Here is a 17,277-nt window from a genome sequence, read left to right as displayed (position 1 = left end):
GAGTTTAGGGGAAGGTATGAAGACGTCACGTGACCGCTCAGTACTAATCACCCTGTCCCTTGTCGGTCTGTGGCAACCGGGGCCAGACGTGTGTCAGGTCGGAAGGACAAGGGCGAGCGTGAGAAAAAGCTGCAGTAGGAAAGTGTCCACTCCGTAGATTAGTATTAACAGGATACAGCGCCTTGAGTTTCGGGGGAACAGAAAGTTACGGCACAATGATGACCCAGCTGGAGACCACCGTGCGTTACGACAACGGCTACGAGGATGAGTACATGGTGCAGGAGGAGGAGTGGGACCGGGACATGCTGCTGGACCCGGCCTGGGAGCAGCAGCAGAGGAAAGTAAGCGGCAGAATAAAAACTAACAAACCCATAATCATATGTCAGAGGTTACAAAGGGAAACAAGTAGGACTGATACTACTAAAAAGCTAATTATATTATATTTACAAGTACACTCAGCTCACAAATTTAAACATAATAAACCTACTTAAACAGAAACAATATTTACATATAAAATATCCCGAAGTGTTAGGTTATAGTTTGGCACCATTGTTGGGGTCTTTTACGAGTATACTTCCGGTTGGTATTTTCAAACTAAATGTCATCCAGAGTTACAATCCGGTAACTAACTACTTTTAGTTACTTTGTGATAGTTTTATACCGTACGCTCGTAGCTCCGACTTGTTAACAGTTTTAACAGACTTAACAATTTATCAACATTACCCTTAAAATGCTGCAGACTTCTCCGATAAAGTTATAATAGTTATTTAGAAACTAGGAATTTACTTGATTTACTGTCACAGCGTTGCAATCTTGCTGTACAAATAACTTGCTAGCTAGTGTTCGATAACCTACATATAAGTGCAAGCATTTTACACGGAGCTACTGCTGTTGCAAAACTAAATAGAAATTCCCTTTGAAGAGCTACTTAATGTACTCAAACTGCGTATCAGGGAAGTTCAGTGAATTCCCCGTATTCTGACAGTCTGAAGGCTGAGGTCACGTCAACTGGATTTCTTTTCCGTACAAAGGTCCAGAAGCTTCACCTAGTTTTATTTTGAAGGACATTTGTAATGAACTTCCGGCGTGGCTGCCGCAGACGTGACGCAGCCTGGGTCAGTGAGGGAGGCTTGACGGACGGATGCGGCGGGTACCAGCTAACAATAGCCGCGCCTTCCAGCGGCTCTGCTGCCTCTCCACTGATACGCCAGGAATGCGAGCTGTCAACAGATGCTTCGAACACATGATGACACCTTTGGGATTAGAATGAACGCAGCGTCTAATTTTAACCCCCAAGGCATTATAGTAGGGTTAATCCAGTGTCCTTGGTGCGGAATTCTTTTGTTTATAGAAACAGAATTAGAATTACAGAATTATTGCCCAGCTCAACTCAATATAGCCTCGGCCTCCCACACTGTCAGTTGGTTTTACAGCTTAAATGTTGGCCCGGCCCTTGGACAACTTCTTTTCCTAACTTGAGGCCACCAGCCTCGTGGCCATAAACCCTCCGAGGCCCCTGCAGGGATGACACAACTGTATTTCTGGTAACACAAGGCAGCAACACAACAGACAGGCCCACGGTCCACACACACAACTATTTCCACTGTCTGTTTTTCTGTTACTAACAATGATGAAGTTTTATCAATGAGATTGCATGCATTTCTCACACTCGCTTGGTGCTGTGTTAATGAATAGGCTAAAACATGTCAGAATAAAATAGGAACCAGTGAAAGGCTCTAATCCTGTTATAAACACATTTTCCATCCTCCAAAGGCCCCAAAGGCATCAGCCAGTTCAGCGTCAGGGTTGGTCCTGTCTGGATGTGATTCATAAATATTTTTAACTGAAATCGTCACTGGTCAGTAGTAGTGGGTGGGAGGTGCGGGGGGTTTGGAAAGAGGGCGACAGAGGTCTGTGTCTGAGTCTAACGGGCCCGTTTTTTAACAATGAGGGCAGCGGTTCAATGTCACATACACCCCGGGGACTCACTGGGTGTGGAATACGATGCCCTTTGCTCTAAAGCCCGTGATGTTCTGTTATTGCTCAGACACCTGGAGGGGAAACCTCCGTGTCCGGCGCGGCACCAGTCCAGTCCGGCTAATCAGAGAGTCACTGGGGCCGGGTTGGAAAAAGTAGCTTCATCAAGTACAATCACGTTGCTCAAATTACATAGCAGCTGTCATAGATATGCAAACTTAAATATTTATTAGACAATATTACATTTTTGTAAATGAATGAAACCAAATGCTACAATCTGCTTACTTTCTTTCCAGAAGCCCATTTCCCAGTAATTATTTTATTGCGATATATAGGAGATCAAAGTATGTTAAAATATAATAAAATAATCAAATTAACAAAATACAACAGCTAACTGTTTTGAGCTCATACTGTACATGAGCTGATTGATGATGATGATGATGATGATGATGATGATGATGATGATGATGATGATGATGATGATGATGATGATGATGATGATTTTCTCAGCCGCCCCTTTATCCTTGTCTCTCTCCCTCTTTACCTCAGCATGGCGACGAGCGTGACCCAGAAGAGCAGCAAACGCGTATCGCGCGCCGATAAAGAAATCCCCGTGCCGCTGTAACCGTTTACATTCCGAGTAGTCACATGAAGGAAAACATGCTCCGCGTCCACGTGATGTCTTCACTCACGCTGTCATGACGAGACGTTTCGATCCCAGGCCGTCTTATCATGAGGCCCAGCAGAGCGGGCTAAATTTATCACCTGGTATCGGTCGGAATGCGCGCTGCGTTGGGCCCGGCTTTCATCCGCGCGGTGCTGAGCCTCTGCGCACTCCACCGGTGGCCACTGAGCAGGTTTATAAAAATAGGAGAAAGACAATGGGCTTGACTTCACCTCATTTACAGTGTTTTAGGGGCCCATATGGAGCAGACTCGCCCTGATCGCTGTTAGTTATGGAACTAAAGAGGGAAAAAGCTAAAACCAGACGTTAATCGTTCGCTGAAGGTTAATTTGAACATGCAGCACTATTTAGCGATGCGTCAGTTTGGCTTCGGGTGTAGCTTCATGTAGAACTCTGTGTGGTTTATCAGCAGAGCTTCTGATGACTCACTGGAAAATATTTCCATGCACAAACCTGACCTGGGATTGTTCCTCCTGTTAGACCTTCACAGCCTGGTGTAACTCCCACCTGAGGAAAGCTGGCGTGCAGATTGAAAATATTGAGGAGGACTTCAGGAATGGGCTAAAACTCATGCTGCTCCTGGAGGTTATCTCAGGTTAGACGACTGAAAGAAACTTACCACACCACTAATGATCATTGGTGTAACTTTTAGCATGTTCTAATGTTCTGCTCCGTTAACAGGGGAAAGGTTACCCAAGCCAGACAGGGGGAAGATGCGCTTTCATAAGATCGCCAATGTCAACAAAGCGTTGGACTTCATCACCAGCAAAGGAGTGAAACTGGTTTCCATAGGTGCTGAAGGTACAACATGAGCCGTTAGATTTATCAAATGACTCTCAAGTTGTGTGTTGTTGTTTGTGATGCAACCTGATGTAACACTGTCGCGCTGTCAGAGATCGTGGACGGTAACGTCAAGATGACCCTTGGAATGATCTGGACCATCATCCTCCGCTTTGCCATTCAGGACATTTCTGTGGAAGGTGAGGTTATTGGCTCATACCAATTCAGATCTTATTGGATTTCTAAACAGAATAGATTCCAGGCGATAAACGTGACACGTGATGTAACACGATGTGCAGCGAGCTGAGTGTGTGTGTATTCACTCCCCTCAGAAACATCTGCCAAGGAGGGCCTTCTTCTGTGGTGTCAGAGAAAGACTGCCCCCTACAGGAACGTCAACGTCCAGAACTTCCATGTCAGGTCAGCGCTGCTCACCTTAAACAGGCCGTTCATGATGGAGTTTTGAATGTAGATGGAGCTGCAAAGGGGCTGCAGCGTTTTGAGCACCGCTGTGTCTTTGAACTGACGTGTTGGCTCTCTCTGCTCGTCGGCCGGTGAAGCTGGAAGGATGGCCTGGCTTTCTGCGCCCTGATTCACAGACACAGACCCGACCTCCTCGACTACTCTAAGCTCAACAAGGTGTCACGTTCAGCCCGTAACCTGTGATGAGAATGCTGTGCCTCAGTTAATAACACTAACGTCACAGTGTGAAGTGATGGAACGACACACACCAGACTGTATAATGACACTCTATCGCGCTGAGTTGGGATGTGAAATCGGGATGTGGCCATCTTGTGTGCTCACCTGGTTACAGTACACGTGTTTCATCCTGACACGATTGTGTTGGTGAGTTAGGACCGTGTGTCATTTAATGAACTGCCTGTCATACGCATCAGGGTGCAGTGGTGTTTACTGTAGATAAACCCTGCAACATTTGTCTAATGGATATAAGCCTGTGTTCCATCTTCACAGCATAATGGTTTTAACCTAAGTGCATTAATTTAGTTTCACCTCATGCTTCATTATTCTTAAATAAAGCAGACTTCATAGTGCACAATTTCAGCAAAATTACCATAAAATCCCCTCCTCCACCCTTAGATTTAAGTCTATGTTTTTTACACCCTACTGTGCCGTTACACATTTGCATTCAATGGAGACCGAGCTGGAGCCATAAATATGCAAACCGAGGCCTGTCTGCCTCTCTGTACCAGTTATGACAAACACTGTACATTAATAAGAACTCCACATGACGTTTATCACGGCAGCATAGGCGCAGTACCGCTGGTAGAAGCAGCCTCGGCTCATTGAAGTGCTCTGGGATTCTCAGTGGCGGCGTTTGAACAGGTGAGGGCCCCAGCGAGCTGCAGCGTGAGCCAGCACGGCTCACGTCCCTCCGCTACTCATCAAGGCACAATAATGCGCAGCTTATGTACCATTCCCCTCCTACAAGACGGTACCAGATGGGCGGGACAAGATGGCTGTGAGGATACTTGCAGCATCCATTCACTGCCAATAATGTATAGATATTTAATTGCCTGTTTTCCTTTTATTAAAAAAAATGATGATACAGATTTCAGGCATGTTTCATAGAGGTTTAATATGGTGCCACTAAAATTAGATGGTGCGTGAATTCAAATAGGAAAATGTGCTTATGCCTGTTCAACACCTTTCTGTGTGGGCATTGGGTTTGTTTTGGGAACAGAAGCACTCACGTTTCAGCTCACAAGTCACTGGCTTGACATGAAGCGAACCCTGAATAGTCACAGAAACATGAACCCAGATCCCAGAGAGCTCAGGCTTAGCTTTACCTCCTCCATTGTTGATGCTGTCATGTAGTGTTCTCCACTGAGAATTCCCTAATCCTCATGAAGTTGTTCCTGTGGTATTTATTGATCTCAGCTTAAGCATCCTCGCAAGGATGGTGTTGATCTTCCTTAATTAGGAAAGGTCATGTAAATAGGAGGGACGAGGAGGCGCGCGTGCACACACACACACACACACACACACACACACACACACACACCCACACACACACACGCACGCACCCCACTCGTTCCTCGCTGCTGTTTTTCCCCTCGCTCTTTTCAGCTTTCTTTGACATAAATATTCACACACTCAGTCACACCTTGACTTTTCAGTTCTGCTTGTGCTGCCAGGAGACAGTTGCATTGTACGCCAGGCAGCTGTTGAGTCTGGCTCCAGGTGAGCGTGTTCGTTAAGCTCGCAGCGTTATAGCCTGCTGAGACAGCTCTGGTCGGGGGCGCACACACTCACGCGCGCACACAGGCCTTGGACAATCCTTCCATACATCCTCCCATCATCACTTATTACCCCATCCATCCATCTACGTGTCCCACACTGGATCTGTGAGCAGCTGGCCCTGTCACGCAGCGTGCCCCTCCCATCTTAATGAGGCAGGGCGACGCAGATAGGGACTACATGATAGCGTGATCCTTTTACCCCACTCCACTATCGCTGACTGGCCCATTAGGTGGCAGGGGTTTACTGTCAGCTGTTGCTTTATTGTACCAGCCCTTATAAACATCTTCTCTGAGTGGTGAAGTGTAAAACGTAAAAGGTTTACTAGAGTCAATTAATAGACTAGCTCCATGACAACTAAGTATAATAAATGAGCGATTTAAAGGGTAAAATAGTCATCTGTCAACAGTTTAGGTGAAAGTAATTGAGTAATATCATGTGCCAATCGATTTGAGATGTAAACCTGTCTGTCATACAGTATATCAAGCTCAGGGTTAGTGGTTTGGGCTCCTATTGGCCTCTTCTCAAGGTGTCTCTGTGTAAGAAACAAAGCCCTCGGTGGCAGCGTCTACCCAAGCGTGCCCGGCCGCAATTCCCCGAGGGGATCAGTGAAGGATGCTGTTGCTATTATGGGTTTGTTCAGGACTTGTGTACAGTGTGTGCATGCTCAGTAAGTCTTGGGGGTGTCTGTGTTCAGCGTGGTGTAGCATGGAGGTCAGCACAATGGCATTTTAAGTCAGGCATTGCTGTTCAGTGATGTAGAATCGTTGCCTTTCCTTATTTAGGATGATCCTCTGGGGAACTTGAACCTGGCTTTCGACATAGCTGAGAAACACCTGGACATTCCCAAAATGCTGGACGCAGAAGGTAACACCAGGTTTTTATTTTTTCATTTGTCACTTTTGAGATGTTTACGTCTGACAGCTTGACTTTTACTCCCTCTCAATGCCATAGATATCATCAACACCCCCAAGCCCGATGAAAGAGCCATCATGACCTATGTGTCCTGCTTTTACCACGCTTTTGCTGGAGCCGAGCAGGTACTGTGTTCAAACCCTAAACATTCATACACATATCTGTTTGCTGAGCACTACAGTACAAATCTGTTGTCATGACATTTGGATCAACAGACGCTTTGTGAGCATAATGGCATTAGTGCTATTCGTCGTCCTCTCTTACTTCGCTGATGCAATTACATTATTCTTGTGCCCTGTGCTCTCAGGCAGAGACGGCTGCCAACAGGATCTGTAAGGTGCTCGGTGTAAACCAGGAGAATGAGAAACTGATGGAAGAATACGAGAGGCTGGCCAGCGAGGTAGAAAACCATCTGAAGTTTCAGTAAAAATATCCTCCTGATGATGACGACACATTGTGTAATAAAACCTTTGATTTTTCAAAGCGAATTAAACTTTGGACCCTCTGCGGATAATTTGTGTTTAATGCTACAGTACTTACTGGAATACACTAGTCCTCTGCATGCATGTTACTGTACGTGAATGCATTTTTCAAACATTTCCTTTCCCTCGTGTGGGTCTCATATCTGTGATAAGCCTGGACCCATCTGCTGAAAAATGACTATGAGTGCCCTCGACACAGTGCTACCCTGACATGGAGCTCTCATGACTCTCCACCGACTCCCTTGTCGTGCAGCTGCTGGAGTGGATTCGCCGCACCACTCCCTGGCTGGAAAACCGGACCCCGGAGAAGACCATGGCAGAGATGCAACGGAAGCTGGAAGATTTCAGGGACTACAGACGCCAGCATAAGCCCCCGAAGGTGCAGGAGAAGTGCCAGCTGGAAATTAACTTCAACACCCTGCAGACCAAACTGCGCATTAGCAATCGCCCTGCCTTTATGCCCTCTGAGGGGAAGATGGTATCTGTAAGTCACCAACTCTTTCTCCTCTTATAATTCAGCAGTCGAAGCTCTTGATGTGCAATGTAATGAAAAAGTGACTAAACGTTCCACAGTATTAAAGAGGAGCCACTCCAGCTCCGGAGGAATGATGGAGCTCGAATTGAAGCCGCGACTTTTTCAATATTTGCAGGACATAACCAGTGCATGGCAGGGCCTGGAGCAGGCGGAGAAAGGCTACGAGGAGTGGCTCCTCACAGAGATCCGGAGGCTGGAGAGACTGGACCACCTGGCAGAAAAGTTTCGCCAAAAGGCCACCAACCACGAGAACTGGGCCAGTGGTCAGGCTTGTTAACGTTCTGTCCCCCTCACTGTTTCTGTGGATCCTTGTTTGTCTGTGTTCATCATTAGCTCCCTGTTTATCTTCAGTACATACATCTACTGTGTTGTCCTGTTTTTTACCTGTGTTCAGCATTTACTATTGATTTTGGCTTTAGTTTGGACTTGTACCTACTGTTTCATTTTAAGCTCTAGGAGGTGCCTAAAGCAGCCAAACAACAATGAATAGCAACTTAGATCTAACTTACTGATTTAATGGGTTTCCATTTTTCTCTTTCTGTGTGTGTGTGTATATTCAGGTAAAGAAGTGATCCTCTTCCAGAAGGACTATGAAACAGCCACGCTGATAGAAATCAGAGCATTGCTTCGAAAACATGAGGCCTTTGAGAGTGACTTGGCAGCACACCAAGACAGAGTGGAGCAGATTGCTGCCATTGCACAGGAACTGAAGTACGCACTCCCTGTATCAGATGTTTGCAGTCATGTATCATGGAGGCCCAGGAGTATTTTTCTTTTCTGTCAAACACAACACACAGCATGAGGGGCCAATAACTAAAGCAACAACAGAAATTTGGTTTCTGTTTCTCTGCTAAATATAACTTTAATTACATTTTGGCTTTAAGCTCTGGTACGTACTGCATCAGCGGTTAGATGTGTTATAAATGCAGCAACGAACATGCAAGCGTTTCATATATATAGTGGTCCCATCTGTTCCTTTGTGTTTACAAATGGGACAGTGGAAGACTAAGAGGGGGGATCAGTGTAGGAAGCTGTAGGCGTTAATATGAGCTGGATCACTAAACTTGATTTGACATGATTGACAACAATTCTGGCAACAATTTAAACCCACTCATGCTTTGTTAGGCCTCCTTTTCTGCGCTAAATCTGAAGAGAAGTGTGAAACGTGTGGTTCACAGTCATGTTGACGTTCTCAATCAGCAGTCACCAATGAACACCTGTCCTTCGGTCAGTCTGGCCCTCGCCATGCAGGATTTCCTGTATTGCATTTAACCGGCGCTCTGCAGGAGCAAGATAACGTTCCAGCTTACGAGCAAAATGGCTCCTCGCTTGCTGCATGTGGCGGAAAAATGTTTGCTTGTTTATTTATGGTTGATTTATTTTATTGGTTTTTGACCTTGGTGCCTTCGTTCACAGACAATTGCTCCTCGCTGCACAGTTAGCATGTAATGTTCCTCCTAAAAACAACTGCAGCTTTATTGAAATCCTAAATGTGTTTTAGATGTTTGCGAAACTGCAGGGTTTAAATGTTATCACTCAATTTCTTGGCTTATTAATTTTTGCCAGTTTAAGTGTCCCCAATATCTTGGAGCCAGCGTAATCCTTATGAGGGCAATTTCTCTAATCTGGGGACACCTGACTCCTATTATAGCTCATCCCCAGATGCTCCTGCTCAGCCTGCAAATGTGAATCATTCTGCTGTATCTTTGCTGCCTGAACCAGCGGGGGAGGGAGCGTGTTCGGTCCTAAAACCTGTGGAGCAGCTTCCAGCCCTCCAGACATCTCTAATGTGGCTTTGTGTATTATCGCTCTTGGTTGGGATCCAAGAATGTTTCATAATCTACATCTCTCCACACTCAATCCACATCATTTGAGTCCAGCCCTAACACTATTCCTTCATCCTTGTAGAAAGCACCTTGTCAAGCATCATAATTTACATAATGAAACTGAACACTGTGTTTTTTAAACACATCACTGAGGCGAAACTACTGATAGTGCATTAAACATAAAAATCCATTCGTCGTCACTATTGTCACTATAGCTTATTTTAGAAAATAGCACATTTCAGTCTAATGGACAAATACAAGAGCGTTTTCCACTTGGACAGACATTGATTGGTTTCTGATTGAAAATGCTACTAAGTAGCACACTTTCCACAACTGAAGCAAACAGCAGTACGTGCTTTGTTTCCTCAGTGAGCTGGACTTCCATGATGTGGCTGCAGTGAATCAGCGCTGCCAGAGCATCTGTGACTTGTGGGATAAGCTGGGAACCCTGACGCAGAAGAGGAGAGAGGCGCTGGAGGTATGGGCAACGTTTAAGGCTGGTGGCTGTGATAACACTGGGAGCAGATGAGTTTCTGAAGTCAGTGGACATGTTTCTTTGCATCTAGTAGCAGATTTATGTAAATCCCCACAAGAGTGTGCTAATGTTCTGCAATGACGACGATACTGGAGCTGCAGAATAAATATACCGTATACTGTACGTGAAAAAAGATTAATCAGAAAGTCATTGCAAGTGTATTTATGTGTCTGTCGGTGACATTTGAAAAGTGAAGACAGAACTGATGGATGAGGAGCGATAATTGGATCCCCCTCTAAACACGCCTGACCCAGATAACAGGGTAAATTTGGAGAGTTGTGGGGATAAAGGAGCTGTAGTGTTAAGAGTCCTGTCCAGGCAGTGACTGGCTTAAAGCCCACCAGCCACTTCCTCTGATCCATGCTAGCCGTTCCAGACCTGTAAATGTGTGAGGGCCTGGGAAAAGGGCCAAGGATTAAGTCTGAATGACGGTGACAGGGATCTGTTTTCGGTCTATGTCCCACTCGTCATCACTTGCTGAGGGGAAACACTGTTAAGAATATACAAAACCACAGACAGTGGATTTGCTTGTGGCATACTGTATAAGGCTTTTAACTCATTCTTAGTTCAGCGGTGTCTAATACACAGCCGTATAGTGGTGTTAGAAGGTTTTACTGTATTTCAAAATATATAATTTATACATGTGATACCTTGTAATCCTCTCAGCGCACCGAAAAGCTACTGGAAACTATTGATCAGTTGTTCCTGGAGTTTGCCAAGAGGTCAGCCCCTTTCAACAACTGGATGGAGGGAGCCATGGAAGACCTTCAGGACATGTTTATAGTACATACTATAGAGGAAGTCCAGGTGAGCAGCACTTTTCACATTTTACAAAATTGCCCACTTTTTCTTGTTTGCATTTTATGCTTACGTTATTATAATATAAGGTGAGTACAGTGGGTTTGAGCTGCCAAAACCCCAAAAGGAAAACCACAATATGCCCTCTCTTGACAAAATCTACATGTTAATATGATTTCAGGACTTCTCTTTTTCTCTTCTAGAGCCTAGTTGCAGCTCATGAACAGTTCAAAGCTACTCTACCCGAGGCAGATGCAGAGAGACAGGCCATCTTGGGAATCCACAATGAAGTGCAGAAAATTTCCCAGAGCTACGGAATCAAGGCCAATATTATGAACCCCTACAGCAGCATCACTGTTGAAGAGCTCCTCAACAAGTGGGAAAAGGTAGCTACGGCTTTCAAACCAACTTACAGACTTATGTAGGGCAACATTCAGATAGTGGCTGTCTGGTCACATAAAGGCATTTATTATCAAAACCAAGTGGGGCCAACACTGAAGCAGAGAAGCAATGCTCTGTTTTATCACAGAGTTAAAAGGCTTGAAAGTTGAAAGACACCCAGTGAAGATCTCTAGTGTGTGACTCATATAACAGCGTAGCATTTTTAATGTACATTTCTTCAGGAGGAACTGGGTTCTTGCGATACAAATGAAGCCCTCTATGTGTCGTTTCTAGGTGAAAAAGCTGGTTCCTCAGAGAGATGGTGCCCTCCAGGAGGAGATGGCGCGCCAGCATGCCCATGAAAGGCTGAGACGGCAATTTGCTGCCCAGGCTAATCTCATTGGACCCTGGATACAGGCCAGGATGGAGGTCAGACAAGCAGGCCTCATAAGACATTTGACAGTTAACTCCACCTAATTAAATGAAAACCTAAAATGGAAGATAATTATAGTCAAATGCAATGTACACAAGGAGTACAATGATTGTCTTCATGATGATGATGATGATGATGATGATGATGATGATTATAAAAAAAATGTCTGAATTTGTGTCTGTTTTTTTTCAGGTACTCTCTGTCATATTACTTAGCAGATCATCTGATATTTAGACCAGAATATTAAATCTAAATTGGTCCAAAAATTAAGTTGTTATTATTGTTATTACTGTAACAGGAAATTGGGCGCTGCTCTTTGGAGATAGGAGGCACCCTGGAGGACCAGATGACCCAACTGAAGCAATGCGAGCATGTCATTGTGGCTTACAAACCCAACATCGACAAGTTGGAGGGAGACCACCAGCTGATCCAAGAGTCCCTGGTGTTTGATAACAAACACACCAACTACACTATGGAGGTACATGTTGGTGCCAGATGCAGACAAAGACACACACTGTTATTACTATCGGAGATCAGTTGCATGCACATTTTTTTTACTTTGTGGCTTACATGATCTGTGTCTACATCTATAGCACATCCGCGTCGGGTGGGAGCTGCTCCTCACAACTATCGCCCGAACCATCAATGAGATTGAGACCCAGATCCTGACCCGGGATGCCAAGGGCATCAGCCAGCAGCAAATGAATGAGTTCAGATCCTCTTTCAACCACTTTGACCGGGTACAGCTCGCTGCTCTCCACTATTTCACATCACTTTGTTCATTTGAGTGACACGTCTAAAGCAATCTGAGCAATTCAGAAGCAGGACAAGGGCCTAGCATTTCCAGATGGTTCTGAGTGCACGGTGCCACAAATAGAGACGACAGATGCAAAGTTAACCACAAAACCAATGTCCGTGTAGCAATTTTCTTAGTTTGCACCCCTTTGGGGTGCGTATACAGGCTTCAAGCTGGGCTGTGGGCATATAAGTACATATGCAAAATTACAGTAACATCATGTGTGAACTCTATACTTTATTGAGTTATCTCTAAAAGCTGAGAGCATTCCTCCTCTTTGTTGTTTATTTTATCTTAGTACAAAACATTTAATGTCATTCACATATTTGTAAAGCTTTGAAAGCCTTTCTGTCCCTTTTTTATATTATCTTTATGTATTATGTTGTGAACCGGTAATGTGGTATGTGACTGCAGAAGAAGAATGGAGCTATGGAAACCGACGACTTCAGAGCCTGCCTCATCTCCATGGGGTATGACTTGGTACGTTGTGTCTAATGGGGGTTTGTTAATAGGGCTGCATTATCAATGGTTTCTCATTTTGCATTTGCTGTACGCTGTTAAGCTTTTATTTCATCCTCGATCCTTGCCTTTCTCAGGGAGAGGTGGAGTTTGCCCGTATAATGATGCTGGTGGATCCCAATGCTACTGGAATCGTCTCCTTCCAATCCTTCATTGACTTTATGACCAGAGAGACTGCTGATACAGACACTGCAGAGCAGGTTGTGGCATCCTTCCGCATCCTGGCAGCCGACAAGGTATGCGCCTGTGCTTGTCTTATTGTGGCCCACTGGCATTTAAGCAGACATTCTTAGCCAGCACTAATGTATTCCACACCAGTTGTTATTTCTAAGATCTGGCCAAGCTGATTCATAATCTAAAACTTTGCCCATGCGCTTACAATGCAACAAAGTGGGGTATTACCACAAATTGTTTCCTCAAGACATTTCTAACACATTTTGTTTCCACCACTACAGCCTTACATTCTCGTGGAAGAGCTGAGGAGAGAGCTTCCTCCTGAACAAGCAGAGTATTGCATCATGAGGATGCCACCTTACTCCGGCCATGGAGCACCACCAGGGGCACTGGACTACACTGCCTTCTCCACTGCCCTCTATGGAGAGAGCGACCTTTAACCCAGCTAGAAAACCTTTAATTTCCTGATTGTTTACCTAGCTCTCTATTCTCTCCTCTATTTACTCTAACTAGGTATGTCCCTAATAAATATTGCTCCATAAACCAATAGAAAATCTGAGTATATCATGAGCAACAACACATTGTACATGTATGTTGCAGCATTTCTGCAAAAAGACAATATGGGTTGTGGGGTTAAGGTAAACTTGAAAGAGAAAGTCATACCAAAATAAAAAAAATTTGCACATAAGTTATTACTCCTAAACAACAAGATCATCCTGTTTCATCAGTTTATCAATTGAAGACATTACGTATAAAAGCCCTGTTTCATCTTCGACTGTCATGAACTGTTTTCATATTTCCCCACAGTGGCTTTGTTTTGGGAACACAATCTTCTGATAAGGCATTTTGACATGCTTTAATTGAATTACAGTTTGCAAAAGCAATTTCAGAGCGACTGCAATCCAATAATAAACAGTGTGGAAAATGGGTTCCCAAAAGGCTAAAGTATACAGTTCCATCAGAGGAAAAATGGAAAACCACATGCATACAGAAGTAAATGTTTACAATTGCTCAGTGCTATAAAAGCCCAGAACACACAAGAATGAAAGTGCTGCATTTCGTTTCAAGATAGTGTTTCCTCAGCAACACAGGAATGGCTGCGTCTGCCCAGAAATAATTACAAGAAACATCAAAAATCAAAATAAATCTAAAGTGATTTTCCAGTTTCCTTTAACATAACAAAAACTGTGGTTAGTAAAGATCTAGACTAATTTCTCCATGTTGCTTCATATTAAAGCTGAAATGTTCCAGGTGTTATCACAGTAATGGTATTACCTGTAGTGAAATGCTTCTCACAAACCAAACCCAAAGCCCTGCAAACACTAATGTGCATTTAAGTGTATTCATGGTGAAACTAATGAAGAGTTATCCAAAATCTCCAATTTAAAAGTAAGATAAATTCTCATTTTGCTGAAAACTTTGGTTTGTTGTACTTTGGGAGGTAAATAAAGATACTCAGACAGTAGTGACACTGTCTCTTTTATGAATAAATTCATTCAGATAAAGTTTGTACTTGAACTTACTGCATTGACTAAATAAACTGATTGTGACTAATTCAAACAGGCTTTTTAACCTTGATGTTGTGGTTTGTTTACATTGGTAGACTTTTTAAAAGTCTTTATTTACTTAACACATTTTTACCACATGCAGATTATTCATACCTGTATTAGCTTTACTGCAATATTAATGTGACCAAAGACTATGAACCCGGTACCATTTCAACCATATAGTGCATATTAACAACATATTAACAGGACAAGGCGCACATAAAATCAGCTGTCTTGTGTATTGTATTAGTGCAGGGGAAATGCATTTTACACGTCTGTCCAGTTTTGCAAGCTTTTACAACAATAACCTCAATCTTGTTGAAAACAAAGCTCACATAAAAAGCAGAAGTGGCTTTAGATTATTTGTCTAACCTTCCATGTACTGCTTTTTATATGACAAATTCAAAAAATTTGTATCTAAATATACACAAAAATACAGAATTATTTTTCTTTCACGTGACCGGGCACTTTCGTATTCCCGCCAAAATGTTCCTTTAAGAATGGCGGCCGGAGGTGCGGCAGGCCACGCCCACTCGCTAACGGTTTTTGCGTCGATGCTCAGGTTTCTCCAGTCACTGTCTTCAGGAGCCGCTTTCACCTATGTGGCTGTTTTAGTTTGACACGATGACAGACGCGGCAGAGGGCGACGAGGAATATCAGTTTCTACGCAAGGTGAGCCATTAGTTTAGAAAAGCTAGATAAAATGCTGGCTAGCTTAATTTAAGTAGCTTAACTAACTAAGCTAGGTGCCGACTTTGCTGGGATGGAGCTAGTAAATGTAATTGTCAGTAAAAAAATTATTAATGAGAAATGAGTCATGCATCTTATAAAATTTTATTTACTTATATACTTAGCTTATGAAGCTATCAATAATCAAAAATGGCCCTGTTGTAACCACGTAATTAAAGTAAAAGGTCCCTAAATACAGATTTATTTGCTGTTGTTTTATAATATACATTATAAGTAATTGTACAAATGTATGAATGTGTTTTTGTTTTTAGTGAATGTATTCACCTTGATTAATTTCGGTCATTGACACTAAAGGAACCGCAAAATATATTTTTGGTCTTCCCTGCAAGATACTATCATTGTTCCCTGGTTGCTCTGACAGCTTGTTATCTTTGCTCTCTGATAAAGGCATGTCACAGGGAGAGTGTCTGCTGTGGATATGAGACACATAAACACACATTCCCACACAGGCAATTATATTGATTGTTCCTGATCCCAGTACCCAGCTGTTTTGTAAGATTGATTTTGAATAAAAAAAAATCATTACAATGCAGATATTAATGGTAAAAATTATCAGTATAAATTCCAAAAACAATTCTTAATCTGTGGTGAAAAGCTATCAAGGCCCTGTCAAGCCTTCTTCTATTTCATCAATAGATAAAATTATAAAATTGCCTCGAGTATCTAGTCTATACACGTCTATTCTTATAAATGAAATGTTCACCAATATGGAATGAGAATGAACAGAACAGAACAGAGAGAAATATTATGTTTTCTGGGTATTTTTGAAGGTGCTGTTTGCAAATAAGTAAGTTACAGCGGCCTACCATTCTAATCGCATGCAACAGTGACAACCCATCATGAAAATATGCAATGCTTGTATTGTTTTCTAATTAAGGTTCCTGGTTCATATTCCGATACCACGGTTATTAATAAATAGGAATGACTCTCCTATTGATTTGCCAATTATCAACATAATGCACAAATTTTGATTTGTGATAAAATGCCTTGAGATAACAGTTGTGAATCTGCGCTCTATAAATAAAGTTGAATTGAAATGAATATTTTAGCTTCATCACACATTGTCATGTGCCTTTTTTTCCCTTGGCTAATGTACCTTTGAGAGCCATGTGTATGTCCCATAGCGACTCAGCACTGGGCAGTGTGTTTGACTGATTGCAGAATACTGCTGATATGAAGAGTGGAAGGAAGGGTGAATCTAGGGTCAGATAGTGCACTATCTGCCCAACATAGAGGCACGCTGCCTGTGTACAGAAAGGTGTTGGTAGTCTCGGCTCAACTTTGGAGACGAGTCGTCTGACGTCCCTTTTCCTTAAATAGAAGTGAAAACCTTAGGCATGATCATGTGACATTTAAATAAAGATAAGATGTTTGATAAGCTTTGGGTGACCAGATTTAATTTACAGACAGTACATTTTCACTGAGTTTACATTCATACAGTACATATATACATACATAAAAACACTTACTGTATGTACACGTGACTTCGGTTTATAGCATTTTGAAAGCCACATTTTATGGTAGCACTAAATAGATATGTTGAGTTAAAATGTCTGAAGATGTGGTTTACTCCCTCAGTAATTCAGTGAGATTTAGTCTTGTAGTATCCTTAGGCCCAAGTGTTTTTTTTTTTCCTCAGGGGGATGAGGTGGTTTTACAGAGTACCTTCACCTCTCAAGCAGAACATGCGAAGCTCTGTCTTGCAGCGGAGGGATTTGGCAGCAGACTTTGCAGGCTCGAGGCCACCTCTAACTGCCAGGTAAGGCTCTATCACTCTTTGCTCATTACCAGACCGGTTAATCTGACACCATGCTTGTAATTTTCACTAATGAGAGACAGATTTATAAAATGATGCATAATTCTTTAGATTGTTTCACAATTGTCA

At 43.1% G+C, this 17,277-nt stretch overlaps 2 protein-coding genes across 11 annotated transcripts in view; both read left to right on the top strand.

The window, feature by feature from the left end:
* The first annotated feature begins 60 nt into the window (after nucleotides 1–60).
* Nucleotides 61–14,660, top strand: actn2b (actinin, alpha 2b). The gene is made up of 21 exons (XM_029127007.2): nucleotides 61–341; nucleotides 3,143–3,257; nucleotides 3,344–3,463; nucleotides 3,556–3,642; nucleotides 3,775–3,862; nucleotides 4,003–4,081; nucleotides 6,487–6,568; nucleotides 6,656–6,741; nucleotides 6,924–7,016; nucleotides 7,352–7,582; nucleotides 7,749–7,896; nucleotides 8,194–8,344; nucleotides 9,829–9,937; nucleotides 10,661–10,801; nucleotides 10,996–11,178; nucleotides 11,468–11,602; nucleotides 11,905–12,084; nucleotides 12,200–12,346; nucleotides 12,817–12,882; nucleotides 12,999–13,157; nucleotides 13,377–14,660. Exons 1-21 carry the CDS (start codon nucleotides 216–218, stop codon nucleotides 13,533–13,535), a joined length of 2,685 nt encoding a protein of 894 aa, XP_028982840.1. The 5' UTR covers nucleotides 61–215; the 3' UTR covers nucleotides 13,536–14,660.
* Nucleotides 14,661–15,152: 492 nt separating this feature from the next.
* The window catches only part of ryr2b (ryanodine receptor 2b (cardiac)), a 46,683-nt gene continuing 44,558 nt past the window's right edge, over nucleotides 15,153–17,277 (top strand). For all 10 annotated transcript variants that reach the window (XM_055502510.1, XM_029175730.3, XM_029175729.3 and 7 more), the window contains exons 1-2: nucleotides 15,153–15,314; nucleotides 17,032–17,151. In XM_055502510.1, coding sequence (XP_055358485.1) covers nucleotides 15,267–15,314; nucleotides 17,032–17,151 — 168 coding nt within the window. In that variant the 5' untranslated portion in view covers nucleotides 15,153–15,266. The remainder of the gene's footprint in view (nucleotides 15,315–17,031; nucleotides 17,152–17,277) is intronic.

The sequence above is a fragment of the Betta splendens genome, chromosome 15 (assembly GCF_900634795.4).
Source record: "Betta splendens chromosome 15, fBetSpl5.4, whole genome shotgun sequence".
Lineage (NCBI taxonomy): Eukaryota > Metazoa > Chordata > Actinopteri > Anabantiformes > Osphronemidae > Betta > Betta splendens.
Note: the sequence above shows the minus strand (reverse complement) of the source record. Positions and strands in the feature narration are given on the sequence as shown.